We start from the raw sequence: 16,967 nt of genomic DNA on the forward strand, positions 1-16,967 counted from the left end.
TCCGTCGTTGAAATCGAAGGGTGCGGCACCATCCTGTTCGTCGGCAAGGGAGGCAAGCACCACAAGCTGACCGGCGTCTACTTCATCCCGAGTCTCAAGGCTAATATTGTGAGCCTAGGTCAACTCGATAAGGCAGGTTGCCACATTTCCATCAAGCGCGGGCTACTTAGGATCCGTGATGATCGACGACGGTTGCTCACGCAAGTTCGATGCACGAAAAATCGCCTTTACATCCTAGAGTTGGAGATAAAGCAACCAATCAACCTCTTGGCCTGGTACCGGAAGATGGAAGACCTACTGGGAAGAGGTGAACCACCTGGACTGACAGGCGCGCCAGCTCGAACAAGAGGTACCAGATGTGGAGCTCGAACAAGAGCTCGGGTTATTTAGGTTTACACGTTTTAATTAGTTTGACCACAGGTTTTAGGAGGAGAATGTTAGATAAAAGCCTGTTGGTTTCCTTATTTAGGTTTACACGTTTTAATTAGTTTGATTAAATATTTTCCTTTGACCATTTGACAAACACGTCGAATGGATTACCAATCTTGTAGGAGGCCATTTCAAAAGAAATGGCATAGATTTAGTTGGCCACTCTCCAGCATTTTTAGGATAGTTAATTGTTTAAATAGGAGAAATTTTGTAGGAGACCATTTCAAAAGAAATGGCACAGATTTAGTTGGCCACTCTACAGCATTTTTAGGATAGTTAATTGTTTAAATAGGAGAATCTGTAGACAAGAAAAAATCACCTCATTTTAAGCAAAATCTTCAGCAATTCTCTCTGTATTTTTAGCATTTTTATTTTCTTCCAACCACTTTCCGTCAACGATTTCCTCTCACCGAAAAGGATTTCCCTTGCCGATATCGAAAAACAACATCCCTCTCCAGCGACCACTGAACCTCGCCCTCGGCTATGGCCTCCATTGTCGCTACGTTTTTTCTCGAACGTTGAACTTTCACCTTTGCCTTTCGATTCTTTTGCTTTCCATTCTCATTGAGTCAATAAGACATGCTCAGCATTCTCTTTGTTGCCACCGATCCGTTCCTCGTATGCTTTAAGACGGCCGATGACTTCCTCCATGGTCATCACCTTTAAATCGGCAAATTTCTCTATTGCCGATGCGATATGAAGAAACTTAGAAGGTACTGAGCGGAGAAATTTTTTCACCAAGTATGCCTCTTCAAACTTGTCTCCAAAAGTACGTATTTTATTAACAACTCCTGTCAACCTTGCTGCATAATCATCAATAGTCTTGGACTCCTTCATATTCATAATTTCGAACTCAATCTTCAGAGTTTGGATCTTTGCCTCCTTTACACGTTCAACACCGACATGAATAGTTTTTAACGTCTGCCATGCTTCTTTTGCTGTCTCTTTCTGATCCTTCCTTTCATCAAGACTATCTAGAGACTTAGTTGATTCGGTTGCGTCCCACACCCCGTGAGCACGCAAATAGACCTTCATCTTCATAGCCCATGCTGAGTAGTTGGTTCTCGATAACGTCGGATATTGGAGTGATATCAGACCTTCCTTTGTTGCAGACTTCGACGACTCTCCTCTCTCTCCAGCGTTGTTATTATTTCTCGGCATGATCTTAGGCATGTAACCACGCTCTGATACCAAATGACAGAAATACAAGAAAGTGATTTTGCATAATAACGTTATTCTCTAAGAGAGACAATACTTAGAAAATAAACAAAATCAACTTATTTTTATTCAACTTATTACACAGTACATATATAGACAGAAATAAAAACTAACTTCTTACAATCTTAGCCACACATTAATAGCCGCTAATAACTTCCCTTGATCTTAGCCACAAATACTAAAACTGACATAATTTAAAATACAAACATCAAATACAAATGAATTACGATTAATACAAGATTAAATAAACTAACACTTCACACCAATGGGCTGACTTCCTTCCGGTAATTCTGTTAACTCCCATGTATTGTTGTGATAAATCGCTTTAATCTCCTCATCCATGGCAGTTTTCCACTTCTTGTCTCGCACCGCCTCTTCAAAGTTGATATTTTCAGCATCTGCTAGAAGACATACAAGGTGTACCTCATTTGTTGAATCATACAAGTCTTGCAAACTTTGCATTTTGGGTTGTCATGGTTGATCTTCATCATCGAAAATTTCTAAGTTTGTTGGTATACTTGTTGGTGCAATGACTGATTGGTATATTTGTTGGTGCAATGACTGATTGGTATACTTGTTGGTGCAATGACTGATGATTCTCCAACTTCGATATTAACTTCTATCGAATTGTTCCAGTCCCATTCGCTTGCTTCATTTACTCGCGCATCACGATTCACCATCACCATCTTGCTTATCGGGTCAAGTAGCTTGTATCCTTTTTGTTAGGTTATGGAGCCTGATGCTTATTTATAGCTTGGTCAACGGTTATATCCGGTAAAGCTATATTTGGTAAAGCTATATCCGGTAAAGCTATATATGGTAAATAGCTATATATAGTAGTTGGCTAAATCGGGTAAAGCCATATATAGTAGATGGTTAAATCGGGTAAAGTTATATATAGTAAATTGGACTATATATATATCCCGTCTGGTAGAGCTTTGAGATGTAACTTTCCATTCTCTGTAATTCTCTCTTGTTGTACATACCTGAAGTCATCAATAAAGAAAAAATCCTTTTAGCCAGAGTTCTCCTTGCACTTTTCTCTATCCCATTCTTTGTGTTCATCTAGATCGAGCGTGTGCGTTGTTGTGCGATCCTAACACTTTTGTCTTCTCATCATACTCAATAAAAATATACCATTTGCTTTTGTCTTCGAGCTTCATTCTTCGCTGATCCGGTAGGTGAGCATAAGCCACACTACCGAACACTTTGAGATGAGAAACTGTAAGCTTTTGTCTGCTCCAAGCCTCTTGTGGTGTTTGATCATCTAACTTCGCATGTGGACATCGATTTTGCACATAGATGGCGCATTGCACGGCTACTGCCCAAAATTCCGTTGGCATCCTTTTACTCTTGAGCATTGACCGAACTATGTCGAGAGTGGTCCAATTTTTTCTCTCGGCCACACCATTTTGTTGAGGGGTGTACGGTGCAGTCAGAAATCGCCTTATGTCTTGCTCCTCGCAATACTCCATGAAAGTCGTCGATGTATACTCACCACCTCTATCGGATCGTACAACTTTGGTGTGTCTACCAGTTGCCTTCTCCACCATCACTTTGAACTTTTTGAACACCTCAAATACCTCAGATTTTTCTTTCAGAAAGTAAACCCAAGTTTTTCGTCAGTAATCATCGATAAGGGAAATGAAATACCTTTTACTGTTGAAAGACTCGGGGGTAATTGGTCCACATATATCTGTATAAATCAACTCGAGAGGTTGTTTAGCCCAAAATTCAGCCTTCTTTTGAATTGAGGTTCTCGCATGCTTGTTGAGCATGCATTCTTCACAAAATTTTCTTTTGTAGTCCATGTTGGGTAACCCATGAACCATATTCTTCTTCGCAAACTCTTTTAGGCCGCCATGATGTAGGTGACCAAAGCGGAGATGCCACAATGATGCATTGTCTTCTATGTTGACTCGCAAACAATTTTCTCGTATGCTTCTTAAATTCAGTATGTACATCCGATTTCTTCCTACCTCGACTCGAGCAACCAAACGCCCTTGCTTGTCCTTCAGATGTAGCAGGCGGCCTTTTAAGAATATCGAGTAACCTTTCTCTTTGAGTTGCCCATACTCAATATGTTGGTCTTGAGATCTGGTACGTAATAAACATGATCATCTTCAAATGACACATGACCATCTTCAATCTTTTGCATCTCTTTGAATAGGTACTCGTCACCACACATATGGTTGGTTGCCCCTGAGTCGAGGTACCACAAAGTGTCGTTGTTGATGTTGTCATCATTTTGAGCCATCAAGAGAAGACCTTCATTTGTTACGCCTTCCAAGGCTAGGTTGGTTGTTCCCTCCACCTTTTTATCGGCTCGACAATCTTTTGCAAAATGCCCCACTTTACCACAATTATAACATTTGTCGGAGTTACAATCATTTGCATAGTGACCAAATTTGTGACATTTGTAGCACTGAATGTTGGAATAAATTGATCGGCCGCCTCTTCCTTGACTGCGTCCTCTTCCATGCCAATTTGCTTGGCTCGACTGTCCCTTCTTCTTATAGTATCCTTCATGACTGCTGCCTTGACAACCATTTCCACGACTTCCACGCCACGACCTCTACCTTGAAAATTTTGAAAATAGAGTACCTTTTCATCTTTGATTGACACCTTGGTTTGAAGTGCTTGATCGAGTGTTTCTTCCTTCTTCTTCTTACGTTGTTCGTGTGCCTCGAGAGAACTGGTGAGCTCGTTGACGGTGAACGTCGCTAGGTCCTTTGACTCTTCTATCGCGCATACAACATTCTCAAAGTTGTTGGATAATGATCTCAAAACCTTCATGACTGCTGCCTTGACCACCACAACCATTTCCACGACTTCCACGACCACGACTTCTACCTTGAAAATTTTGAGAATAGAGTACCTTTTCATCTTTGATTGATGCCTTGGTTTGAAGTGCTTGATCGAGTGTTTCTTCCTTCTTCTTTTTACGTTGCTCGTGTGCCTCAAGAGAACTAGCGAGCTCGTCGACCGTGAACGTCATTAGGTCCTTTGACTCTTCTATCGCGCATACAACATTCTCAAAGTTGTTGGTTAATGATCTCAAAACCTTCTCCACAACTCGCGTCCCGGCTAACATTTCTCCGTTTCGGTTGAGTTGGTTTACCACAGTGTGTACACGCATGATATAGTCAGATACACTTTCCGACTCCTTCATTTACATGCTCTCCAACTCGCCACGAAGAGTTTGGAGACGCATTTGCTTGACTCGGTAGGTTCATTTGAACACTTGTTCTAAAATTTTCCACGCTTCTTTTGAAGTAGTTGCACTGGCAATCTTCTCAAAGTCCGACTTGTCAACGGCTCGGAACAACATGTATAGTGCCGCCTTATCCTTTGATCGCACCTCTTTTAATGCCTTGTTTTGTGCCGCCGTATAACCCGTGGTATCTTTTATTCTTCGAAACCTTCTTCGACCACCTCCTATGCATCTTGAGACCTTGAAGAGCTTTCATTTGAGTGCTCCAATTCTAATAGTTTGTCTTCATTAGTCGCGGTAGCGGCATTTGACCCGTCACTTTCGCCATTGGCTCTATACCAATTTGTGAAAGAAATCTCAAACACATTGATTTTTCTTTTGAGAGTGGAGAGACAAAAAAAAATACTCTATTTATCTGGAAAACCCTCTTCTATTATTATTATTATTATTATTATTATTATTATTATTATTATTATTTTCTTTTTTTATCTGCTTCTTCACAATACAAACAGACAGTATATTTATAAGCATTCACATGTCTTCTAAGACTAATTATAGCCATAAGAATGTCACTATTTCTAGAGCCATAAAATGTCAAAATAGGATTGACCTTTTATCTTCAACCCTATTTGGCCTTTTCCTTTTGCCACTAATTTTTTAATTTAAAACTCACTAAAATTAACTAAAAAAACATTAAATGAATATGAAATTGCTCTAATTATATTGGGCATGTTCTTCTATCCTTTCTAACATATATGAATGCATACAACCAGGATCCAACAACATTGTAAACACTAAACAGTTAGGGTAAGTGGAGTAGCTGACACCGCTATGCCTGTCTCATCGGCTTCCCTAACTGCCCTGCTGCAGTGCTCTCTATCCTCCCTAGTTTTGCCCTGCTGGCTGGTTAGCATCCTGATTCTTCTTGTGTGTACACTTTGGCACTTTGAGGCCTGACTTGCCACATCTAAAACATGCCCATTTGTTAGCTGCAACCCTCCTTCTGCCTCTCCTAGGCACTAGTGCATGAGGCCTCATTCAGTTAGCCTTCTGTGACCACTCTCTATCAGCTTCCTGAGGTCCGTTTTGTTTAACCTTCGGCGTTTGGGCAGCGGTATTGATCATGGCCCTTCTCCTGCCCCTCTTTGGGCGCTGATCCGTTAGTCATTGCCTTTATCTTTGGAGACATAATCTATCAGAAGACAGAAAATTTTGGTTACTACATATCCTAGCGCGCATCATTCCATTAAAAAACCATAGATTGTAACATCATAATCTTTAGGCTCTCAAGGTACCTACATACTCATGAAACTTACTCTAAGCCTCATAATTTCTCATAAGTTTCCTTAGGTGTCATCGAAATTTGCTAGATTCTTAGGATGTCTAGGTGGTTTAGATCTCATCTCACATTTTCAAGTTACTTGGAGTTAGTTCCTCGGGTCAATCCTCTGGGTGCTTTTAGGTCTAGACCCATGATCGTTGCTCGCAATTTTAGGATGCTCGGTCTACTAGAGATGTACTGACCTCGACCAACTTGAAAACCGTTCTAGCTCTAACACTGTATTCTTAACTTGGTTCACTCAAACATGCTTGGTTGGGGAGATATTTCTACGAATCAACTAAAACACGGGTTGAACGGGTCAAGTTATCCAAAACACATGTTACTCTAGGATGATAGTGTTGTAAATAAACTTAAATGAGAGAGAGAAAAAAAAAAAAAGCCTTAAGGTAAATGAGAGAGAGAAAAAGCTGTTATTATTTTTTTGGTTTTAAATTTGGTCCAAAGCCATATGTATTTTAGGAAAGGAGAGTGTATGGGTGATAAAACGAGGGAAGAAAACATGGGATAGTTATGACCATTTATAGCGTTAGGAAAACTTATAAATAGACCTTTACTCCTCAATGTAACAGCAGAGCAAAGAGAACAAGAGAGAGCAGCACAGCAAACTGTTTGAGTTAACGTTCAGTGTAGCTTTTGAGAATTTTTTGTCTCCTTGTCTCGCCCTCTCGACACCCCTTTAAAGTTTCGTGAGAGTTATCTAAACGAGTTAGTTTTAGAGCGAGCGTCTATTTTCTACAAGTTGGTATGGAGTGGCTTTTAATTTCTACATATCGGTATGAGAGCAAATTTATTTTCTACAAATAGACGTGTGCCCTCTCTTCTCATGCCACGTGTCCACTAATCAGCTAGACGCGCTCACCACCCATTTCAATGACACGCGTCCCTCAAGTAGTTGCTTACAAATTCTATTTTTCTAGAAATCTATGAGTTTTTGCTTCAATCTATTTTATTTCAATCGAAACTCAAATCAACCTGGTTTCTTCAGGAAAGTTGCAAAGTTTTAACATGTCTATGAGTTTCTGCTTCAATCTATTTTATTTCAATCGAAACTCAAATCAACCTGGTTTCTTCAAGAAAGTTGCAAAGTTAAACATGTCTGCACATTTTTTTCATGTAATTTTTAATCAACTATAGGAAAAGTTGATCTCACTCAAACTTGACAAAAATCACATCCTTACGGTTTCTTGAATGTCTGGCATGACTCCTCCTTTCAACCTTAATCTCCTTTGAGTTTCTTTGTGGAAGTTGTCAGATCATGACATCAAATAAATCTCAAAGATCGATTGAAAAATTGAGATAAAGATTTCATAGATCATACCTTTGAAAGGAACTCGTCGAAAATTGACCGAAAAAGTTGATTCAAATTCCCATACTTATTCTCCTCAGTCCAATGTTAAAGAATGCATATGTACAAAAAAAAAAATAATAATAAATAAATAAAAATACAACTTTGTGGCCCAAAAAACGTGCTCACTAATTGTCAATTTTTTAGTTTATTTATTTGAAAAGCAATTTTTAAATGCTATTTTGTAGCAATTAAAGTGAGTTCGGTAGGGTTGGCAACATAAGAAAAAGTAAGCTCAAACAATAGAATATCTAGTCCCTTCACAAAGCTAAAAAACATTATTTCGAGAATTAATATTACATATAAAATACAATATATTAGTCTCCAACTAATTAAAACATATATCTTCCACTAAATACTTATAGTTTTAATTCAATTATTACTTTCTTGAGTAAAAGAAAATTTATTGTACGTAGCCGTAAATTTAATTGCCGTGTTTACTCTCATTTAAGAAAGGAGATATTGAGATTTAAAATGTCAATTAAATTCTCTCCAAATAATTGATGGTCTCCAATCTCAATCTTAGATATATATTTTTAAACACTTAAGATGGTAAGCCTAGAAAAAGTTCGGTACCGATCAATAGGATATTCGAAACTTTATAAAATGTTAGGTTACATTTTGGCGAGAGTTCATAAACGTTTAGAAAAAAAAAATCAATTTTTACTTTTAAATTTACTAGCAAATTGTTAATAATACATTACGAGATGAAATAAACGACTGTCGTAATAAAATTCATCAAGCTAAGATTTCCTGAAAACTTTTGCGTATTTGTATTAATGGAAATTAAATGGAAACTCAATTTTCTCCTCTTCATTTACTCTATATATTCATAGTTGAAATGAGATGATAACCAACAAAGCAAAGAAAAAAAAAAAACATGGAAAACCTTATGCTTTGTCTCTGTCTCCCTCTAATGGCATTCATATCAGCTCTCATATTTCTACTCCGACCCTCCACAAAGCTTCCCCCAAGTCCCCCTTTTTCCCTCCCAATTATAGGCCATCTCTATCTCCTAAAGCGTCCCGTCCATCAAACCCTTCAAAAGCTTTCTAACAAGTATGGCCATGTCTTCACTCTCCGATTAGGCTCTCAACTCGTTGTCGTTGTCTTGTCTCCTTCGGCGGTTAAAGAATGCTTCACAATGAATGATATCATTCTAGCAAATCGACCAAGCTCGAACATTATCAAGCACTTGACTTACAACAACACGATCTTTTCGGCGTCCCCATATGGCGATCATTGGCGCGAACTCCGCCGAATTAGCACCATAGAGATATTCTCAGCCACTCGCCTTAATATGTTCTTGGAGACAAGGAAGGACGAAATCAAACACCTACTTGGTAAATTGTGTTGCATTTCAAGTGATAGCTTTGCGAGAGTTGAGATGAGTTCCATGATTTCTGAGTTGTCGTCAAATATTGTGATGAGAATGGTGATGGGGAAGAGGTTTTATGGAGAGGGTGTGTCGGATTTGGAACAAGCGAGGAAATTTAGAGATATTGTGAAGCAAGTTATGCAAAAATGTGGGAGTTTTGATTCAAGAAGTTTTATTCCATTGTTGAATTGGATAGATATTACTCATTATGAGAAGAGGATAATAAAACTTGGACAAAGGAATGATGAATTCTTGCAAGGCTTGATTGATGAGCATAGGAATCAAAAGGAAGAAGGAAGAAATACTATGATTGATCATTTACTTTCTTTGCAACAATCCCAACTTGATTTCATGAGCGACCAAGTTATCAAAGGCCTTATAATGGTGAGTTGAACCCGTGAAGGTAGGAGAATTTGTTTTCTCCGAACCACGTAAATCTTTGTGACTCTTTGTTTAATTTATGTTTGTTGATGTATGAGAATTTGTTTTCTCCGAACCATGTAAACCTTTGTGTCTCTTTGTTTAATTTATGTTTGTGGATGTATGAGTGCAATCGATCTTGCTTCTGTTTCCGCTACAAAAAGATTCATATGCTAAAATAATTTGCTTCTTCTCTCGTGATTCGTGCAGGTAATATTGCTTGCAGGCACGGACACAATAGCGGTGACTATAGAATGGGCACTATCTCATTTGCTCAACAATCCGAATGTGTTAAAAAAGGCTAGGATTGAATTGGACTCGATTATTGGACAAGAGCGATTGGTTGAGGAATCAGATATGTCGAAATTGAGTTATTTGCAAGGAGTAATATCCGAGACTCTACGATTAAACCCTGCAGCTCCTTTACTCGTGCCACATTATGCATCTGAAAATTGCTCGATAGCGGGCTATGAAATCCCCCGCGATACAATCATCTTGATTAATGCTTGGGCTATACATAGAGATCCAAATATTTGGGAAGATGCAAATACATTTAACCCTGAAAGATATAAAATTACCATGGTAGATGATTTGTATAAGCTAATTCCTTTCGGCTTGGGGAGGAGAGCTTGCCCTGGTGTGGGAATGGCCCATCGGGTGGTTGGTTTGTCTTTGGCATCATTGATTCAATGCTTTGAATGGAAGAGAGTGAGTAGTGAACTGGTTGACATGACTGAGGGCGTAGGGCTCACCATTCCTAGAGCTCAACCATTGGAAGCCATGTGTAAATCGCGACCAATTGTAGAAAGGGTTCTCATGTAGTAGTTAACATTTATGAAAGACCCGTTCGGATATGGAAGCTGATGCCTATTTATAATAAATGATTTCCTAGAAATATAGGGTAGGTGTAAAGATAAGATGTAGGGTAGATATTTCATAAAGATTTGATAAATTATAGGGTTAAATTTGTTAAAGTTATATTTAGTAAATTGAAACACTCGGTATACCCAATTGCAAGTGATTACAAGATGTACTTTCTGTATATTGGTGTACACATATGAAGTCATCAATAAAACCTTTAGCCAATATTCTTCCTCAAATTTTCTCTCTCCTATTCTTTGTGTTCATCTTGATCAAGTGTATGCGTTGGTGTGCAATCCTAACAACTGGTATCAGAGCTAGGTGAAATTCACCACAATCTGTGAAGATGGAAAGTTCAAATATTGAAATTGAAAAGTTTGATGGATCCAATTTCGGTTTTAGGAAGATGCAGATTGACAGAAAGATCTTCATGAACCACTGTTGAGGGTGAAGCTGGATACTATGACCATGGAGCAGTGGAAGCTCAAGGATCGCCAGGCCTTATGATTGATCCGGTTGACACTGTCTAGAAACATGGCGTTCAACATCATAAAGAAGAAGACGATGTTAGACCTATTGAAGGCATTGTCGAATATGTACGAAAAACCATCGGCTATAAATAAGATGTATTTGATGCGGAGGCTGTTCAATCACAAATTTGAAGATGACAATGATTCCATATATTCAGCAAAAGATACTGAGGTGCTCTAAACCATAGTGTGGACAACCCAGTTGAATCTTCGATTTTGGATTCAGGTGCATCGTTTCATTCGTCTCCAAATCAGGAATTGTTTCAAAATTTCAAATCAGGAAATTTTGAGAAGGTGTATCTTGTCGACCACAAAACCATGGAGATTGAAGGAAAGTGAGACGTCTCCATACAAACTCAAACTCCAGCAGAAAATCAATGAACATTAAAGGATGTCAGATATTCCTGGTCTCAAGAAGAACTTGATCTCTATTGGTCAGTTGGATAGCACAGGTTATGCAACCGAGTTTGGAAAGAGTTCGTTGAAGATTGTGAAGGGTGCCATGGTGGTAGCTCGTGGCACAAAATCTGGAACCCTATATACCACTACAAGGTGTATAAACATGGCTGCTATTGTTGAGAGTGCTTCCAATTCAAGTATATGACACAATAGACTTGGACATATGAGCATCAAAAGAATGAAGATGCTGGTTGTGAAATGAGTTTCAAGTATATGACACAATAGACTTGGACATATGAGCATCAAAAGAATGAAGATGCTGGCTGTGAAATGAGTTTTAGAAGGTCTGAAATTTGTTGATATGAGCAAACAAGTTCTACGTCCTTGTGAGAATTGCGTTATGAGCAAACAAGTTAGCTTCACAACAATTGCCAGAGAACTGAAGAAAGTGCCATTGGAAATGGTCCATCAGACGTTTGGGGACCATCTCCAATTCCATCACTTGGTGGATCAAAGTTTTATGTCATCTTCATCGATGATTTTAGTAGGAATATGTTGATTTATTTCCTGAATCACAAGTCAGATGTATTTGCCACCTTCAAGAAGTGGAAAGATGAAGTTGAAAATCAGACCGGCTTGAAGATCAAATATCTGAGGTCTGACAATGGAGGAGAGTACGAAAAGTCAGAATTCAAAGCATTTTGTACAGCTGGGGGAATTCGATTAATGAGAACAGTTCTTGGTAAAGCAAGACAAAATGGTGCTGCTGAAAGGATGAACATAACATTGAATAAGCGGGCAAAGAGTATGAAGATTCATTCTGGATTGCCAAAGAAATTATGGGTCGATGTTGTAAATACAGCAGTCTACTTGATCAATAGAGGGTCGTCAATACCCTTGGAGTTCAAGTTGTCAAAAGAAGTATGGACAGGAAAAGAACTCAAGTACTCTCACTTGAAAACTTTTGGTTGTACTGCGTATGTTCGTGTTGATCCAGAAAAGAGTGACAAGCTTGACGCTAACATGTGAAGTGTCATCTCATAGGCTATGATTCTGACATGTTCGGGTATAAATTTTGGGATGACAAGAACAGAAAAGTCTTGAGACATTGTGACGTGACCTTTGATGAAAATGTCCTGGACAAGGACAGAGAAGAAAGGTTCCAAGACAATGAAGCAAGTGGAAGTTGAGGTTGAGTTGCGGAAAGATTCACCTAGTGATGTTGTAGCAGATAATACAATTGTTGAGGAACCAAAGGTGGAGCAAGTGACACTTGAGTAGGTGTTGAGAAGATCATCCAGAACTATCAGAGTACTAGATAGGTATGCACCTTCATTACATTATCTGTTGCTGACTGATGAAGGGGAACCAGAGTCCCTTGATGATGTCCTACAGTTGGAAGATACAACCAAGTGGGAGCAAGCCATGGATAATGGGATATCTAGGCTCATCTGCTAAGACTGAGTATGTGGCAATAGCTGAAGCTGGAAAGGAGATGATATGGATGACAGACTATCTAGAAGAATTAGACAAGAAGTAGTGCGAGAAGATTCTTCAGGTAGATAGTTAGAGTGTCATGCAGTTGGTGAGGAATCCGGTCTATCATTCAAAGACAAAACACAGAAGGCGATACCATTTCACTTGGAGGTTAAAGAAAGATGATGATGTGTTTGGAGGAGATAGAGGGTGCAAAGAATCTACCAAACATGTTGTGTTAATGTTGAAACATTGGGGTTGTGCAAAGCTCAAGTGATATAATGAATATTGACAATGGAATTCTTGGTTGACTAAATCATTCTCAAAGTGAGAGATTGTTGGGATATGGAGCCTTATGCATAAAAATCTGGTAAAAATATATATGGTAGATATTTGGTAAAGATTTGGTAGAGATATATCTATGGGAGATTATATTGGTAGGTTAAATATCTTAAAGCTATATTTAGTAAATTGAAATCCTATATATACTCCATAATTACTCTTTACTCTTTTCATTCTCGGTATTCTATGTTGGCGTAGATATTGAAGTCATCAATAAAACCCTTAGCTAATATTCCTTCTTGAATTTTCTCTCCAGCTTTTTGTGTTCATCTTGATCGAGTGTGTGCGTTGTTGTATGATCTTAACAAGACGATCTATTTAAATGAAACTAACATAAAAAACATAAGTTACCTTGCATCACTCAACAAAATGTTCATTATTAATTTATTTGGCATGATCTTACTTTCTATTATATGTAGTTATGACTCGATCAAGCGAAAAATATCTATAAAAAAAAAATTAGTCCAAACTTAAATTGTTGGACTTCCATATTCATAAATAATGTAAAAATTGGAAAAATCTAGTTAAAAATAAGGTTTAAGATAAAAACAATATTAAACCATCTTAACATTGAAATTATACCATAAATGAGAAAAACTATCGATCAATGACTTCATTTATATAGCCTTCTTACCAACTACCATCAACCGAGCATGGGCTACTTGCATTTACTTGAAACATTTTAAAGCATAGTATGTATATTTAAAAATACTAAGTGATCTCATTACTAAGGTCAGAAAATGTATTCACAAACCATATGTATTATGACTAGTAGGACTTAATTTTTATGATTGTTTCTTGGGCTCTATTTTCTTTAACAGGTAGTGTCAGATGTATGGTACTTCTCTACAATTAGCTTATGCGTGCGCACACGAACCCATTAAGCAAACTTTGTTAACATACTCCTAAGACAAACTATGGGCTAGTGCACACTTATACGGTCCAAAATCAATGGAAAGGAAAGGAACACAATAGTATTATGATTTACATGTCCATACATAACATGCTAAAGTAATTTATGATCCTATGATATACAATATGCTTGAGATCCCACATTGAATATCATGATTCAATGAGATGATATGCATACTTTAATACTTATTATGATATAAATTCCTTAAAAATGTAATCACATGTTCATGATAAAAAAAAAAAAAAAAAAAAGCATGCATCACAAAATTCATTTGAATATCATAAAACAAATAATAACACGTCAAAAAGGTCATATGTTAAGTGTCATATGTTAAGTGTGATTAATGTTTTAAACAATTTCATCCAGCATAGCATATAGGATCCAATAGTAAATTCACTTAAAGTTTAAACTCTTCTCGGTATTCCTAAGCTTACTTTAGTGAATGTTCTTAGGATTAGCTTCACTTAGTTCAATTTTACCTACCATATCCATCCACTCAGAAAATGAAGCTTAAATTATTCTTAGAGTCAACCTATATTTACCAAAATCGTCCTAAAAAATGCCATCAAAATTTATACCCATTGTTTTGGAGAATTATTCTTAGAGTCAACCTATGCTGACGACAATTCTTTGATGCCTAAATCTCTTAGTGTAAAGCTCAAATCTTTGAGTTGGTTGAGAGAAAAGATTAATGGGAGTGACTTGAGGGGCTGAAACAATTGACAATAGGGTATACACATTGTCAACAAAAAGATGGTGATAGGGTGAATCTATATGTCATCGGTCCGATTCGGTCTAGAATTTTGACGTATTTGATGAAGTGTGGGATTAACTTATCTTTTTCGCTTGAACTTGAAAGCGTCTTTCACTAGTGCCACCTTCAAAAATATTGTGTTACCCACATCAAATTCTAGGTTCCTATGCCGTAAATTGACATAAATTTTTGTATCTACACTAGTGTATACACATCCTCATTCCAATCTTCTGCCCGACCTTATGGGTGTCTTGAGAAACCTTTATTCCTAACAATTTGTGGTCACCCACTTCACTAGTATACTTGAAGACCGGTACTATTTTTCATACAAAACCTCAAACGGTGTCATGTCACTTGTGACTTGAAAGTTTTTGTTATAGGCGAGTTCCATCATATGCAATCTGGAGGCCCAATTGTGTTTGAGAAGTTTAACACGCAAACCTGTAACATTTCTTCTAATGTTTGATTCAGACTTTCACTATCCGTCTGTTTATGGGTCACACACAATACTAAAATTCGACCATGCACTCAATGGTTTTGGATGGCTACACCAGACGATTCCTGGATCTCGGTCTATCAGCACTATAACATAGCTAATTTATCCTAACAAGAAGTAAGAAGGATTTGGTAAGTCTTTCGATGATCATCCATATCACCATATATCCTTTTAAAGTTCTTTCGAGTTCTTGGTAGAACCAGGATAAATTCGATAATTATATTTTTCGTTTTCCACTCTGGAACACATCATGTTATAACAACACTATTATCCTTTATCTATTTTCCTTAACCGGTTGGAAACTAGGTAATTACCTACAAACTTTTTCATATCGCTCTTCATATTTGTCACCAAAAGTATTGTTTCAAGTTCTAGTATATTTTCAGACCATCTATGACCGTTAGTATCTTGCTTTTCAACTCATCACCCATCATACACATAAATGCACTTGATAGAAAAAAGTCAATCATTTGATAGCTACAAAAAAATCGTCCTGTCTTCACCAGATTGGGATCCTCCTTTGCTCATTCCATGTCAACTTACATGTGTGGTTGTTTGGTGATCATAGCTGGTGAATGAGCTATCTTTCTATTCGGAGTATCAGCAACTATATTTGCCTTCTCAGAGTGATACTGTATATTCACATCAAGCTCTTTATGGTCTGTGAAATTATGGATCATCTCCCCCATATAGATAGTATCTCCTTACTACTGCTAGCTCTAAGTCATGAGTGGCATAATTGTAATCATAGTCGTTTGATGGGTAGGAATTACTCATCCTTTAGTGGTTACAAAGACATCACACCCCTAGAGACATCACTATAAACTACATAGCCTCTTGCTCCAATTGGTAACATGAGTATTGGGGTCAATTTGATTTTTTTATCAAATTAAATACATTCTAGATTAGTTCTCACAAAATAATTTTGGTTCCTATAAAAAAAAAACTCAAAGATGGACCTACCAAAAGAAATCTTGGACAAATTCGGATATAGAGAGCTCGAGAACTGAGCACCCAAACAATAGCGAAAAGGTAAGTAGCCAATCTGAACTTTTCTCAAGATACACGGGTAATCACTTGAAATTCGATATGAACATTAAGCTAAGATTTAAAGGATTATGTAATAATTAAGCTAAGAACTGTGAGTTATGGACATAAATCACACGTTTTACTTGAGAAGCAAGTAACGTTAAAATTATCCATTAAATGAATTAGGATGCTGTTAGGGTTGAACTAGGATAAGCACATAATGACCAAAATGCTCCTACGTAAGTGTTAATTCATGGACCAAATGAGCTCTAGACGACCCAAGATTATACATTTGGCCTGTTTTTAAGAATATAAGAGAATATATAAAGTTTCAAAGTCATTGGAGTAAATTTAAGGGCTAACCCAAGAATTAAGGATAAAATGATCAAAATGTCCATAGAATTCCTTTAAATATTTCAAGGTCTAAATACCATCCAAATGGTTTAAGATTTCAAGTAAGACCTATATTTAAGGAGATGAAGGGCTGTTCAAGATCTCAAAATGTTTGGATCAAGTTTAGAACCTAAACCAAATTTGAGGTAAAGCTGAAGATTAAGGGAAATAATGAAACTACCGTTAAAGACCCATAACCATTAATTTTAAGAGCTATGCAATGGGCTTAGAATTAAAACATAGCATATGCTAACTTTGGGGCCTTCAATGTTATATGTACCATGATAAATGTGTGTTATAAGTTTTATATTAAGCTTTAGGGTTAGGGTTAGTCTTGATTTTAATGTAACGAAGAAGCTAACCTAAATCAAGAGGAGTGAATAAGCTTTATGATGGACAGTAAATAAGCTATAGGATAATCCTTGATC

General features: G+C 37.4%; 1 protein-coding gene across 1 annotated transcript; it reads left to right on the forward strand.

The window, feature by feature from the left end:
• The first annotated feature begins 8,425 nt into the window (after positions 1-8,425).
• Positions 8,426-10,255, forward strand: LOC111777846 (cytochrome P450 81Q32-like). Its single transcript, XM_023657571.2, has 2 exons — positions 8,426-9,310; positions 9,557-10,255. The coding sequence occupies exons 1-2, from the start codon at positions 8,429-8,431 to the stop codon at positions 10,166-10,168; spliced, it is 1,494 nt and encodes a 497-aa protein (XP_023513339.2). The 5' UTR covers positions 8,426-8,428; the 3' UTR covers positions 10,169-10,255.
• The last annotated feature ends 6,712 nt before the right edge of the window (positions 10,256-16,967 follow it).

Source organism: Cucurbita pepo, chromosome 16 (genome assembly GCF_057944985.1).
Source record: "Cucurbita pepo subsp. pepo isolate OVF chromosome 16, ASM5794498v1, whole genome shotgun sequence".
NCBI classification, from domain to species: Eukaryota; Viridiplantae; Streptophyta; class Magnoliopsida; order Cucurbitales; family Cucurbitaceae; genus Cucurbita; species Cucurbita pepo.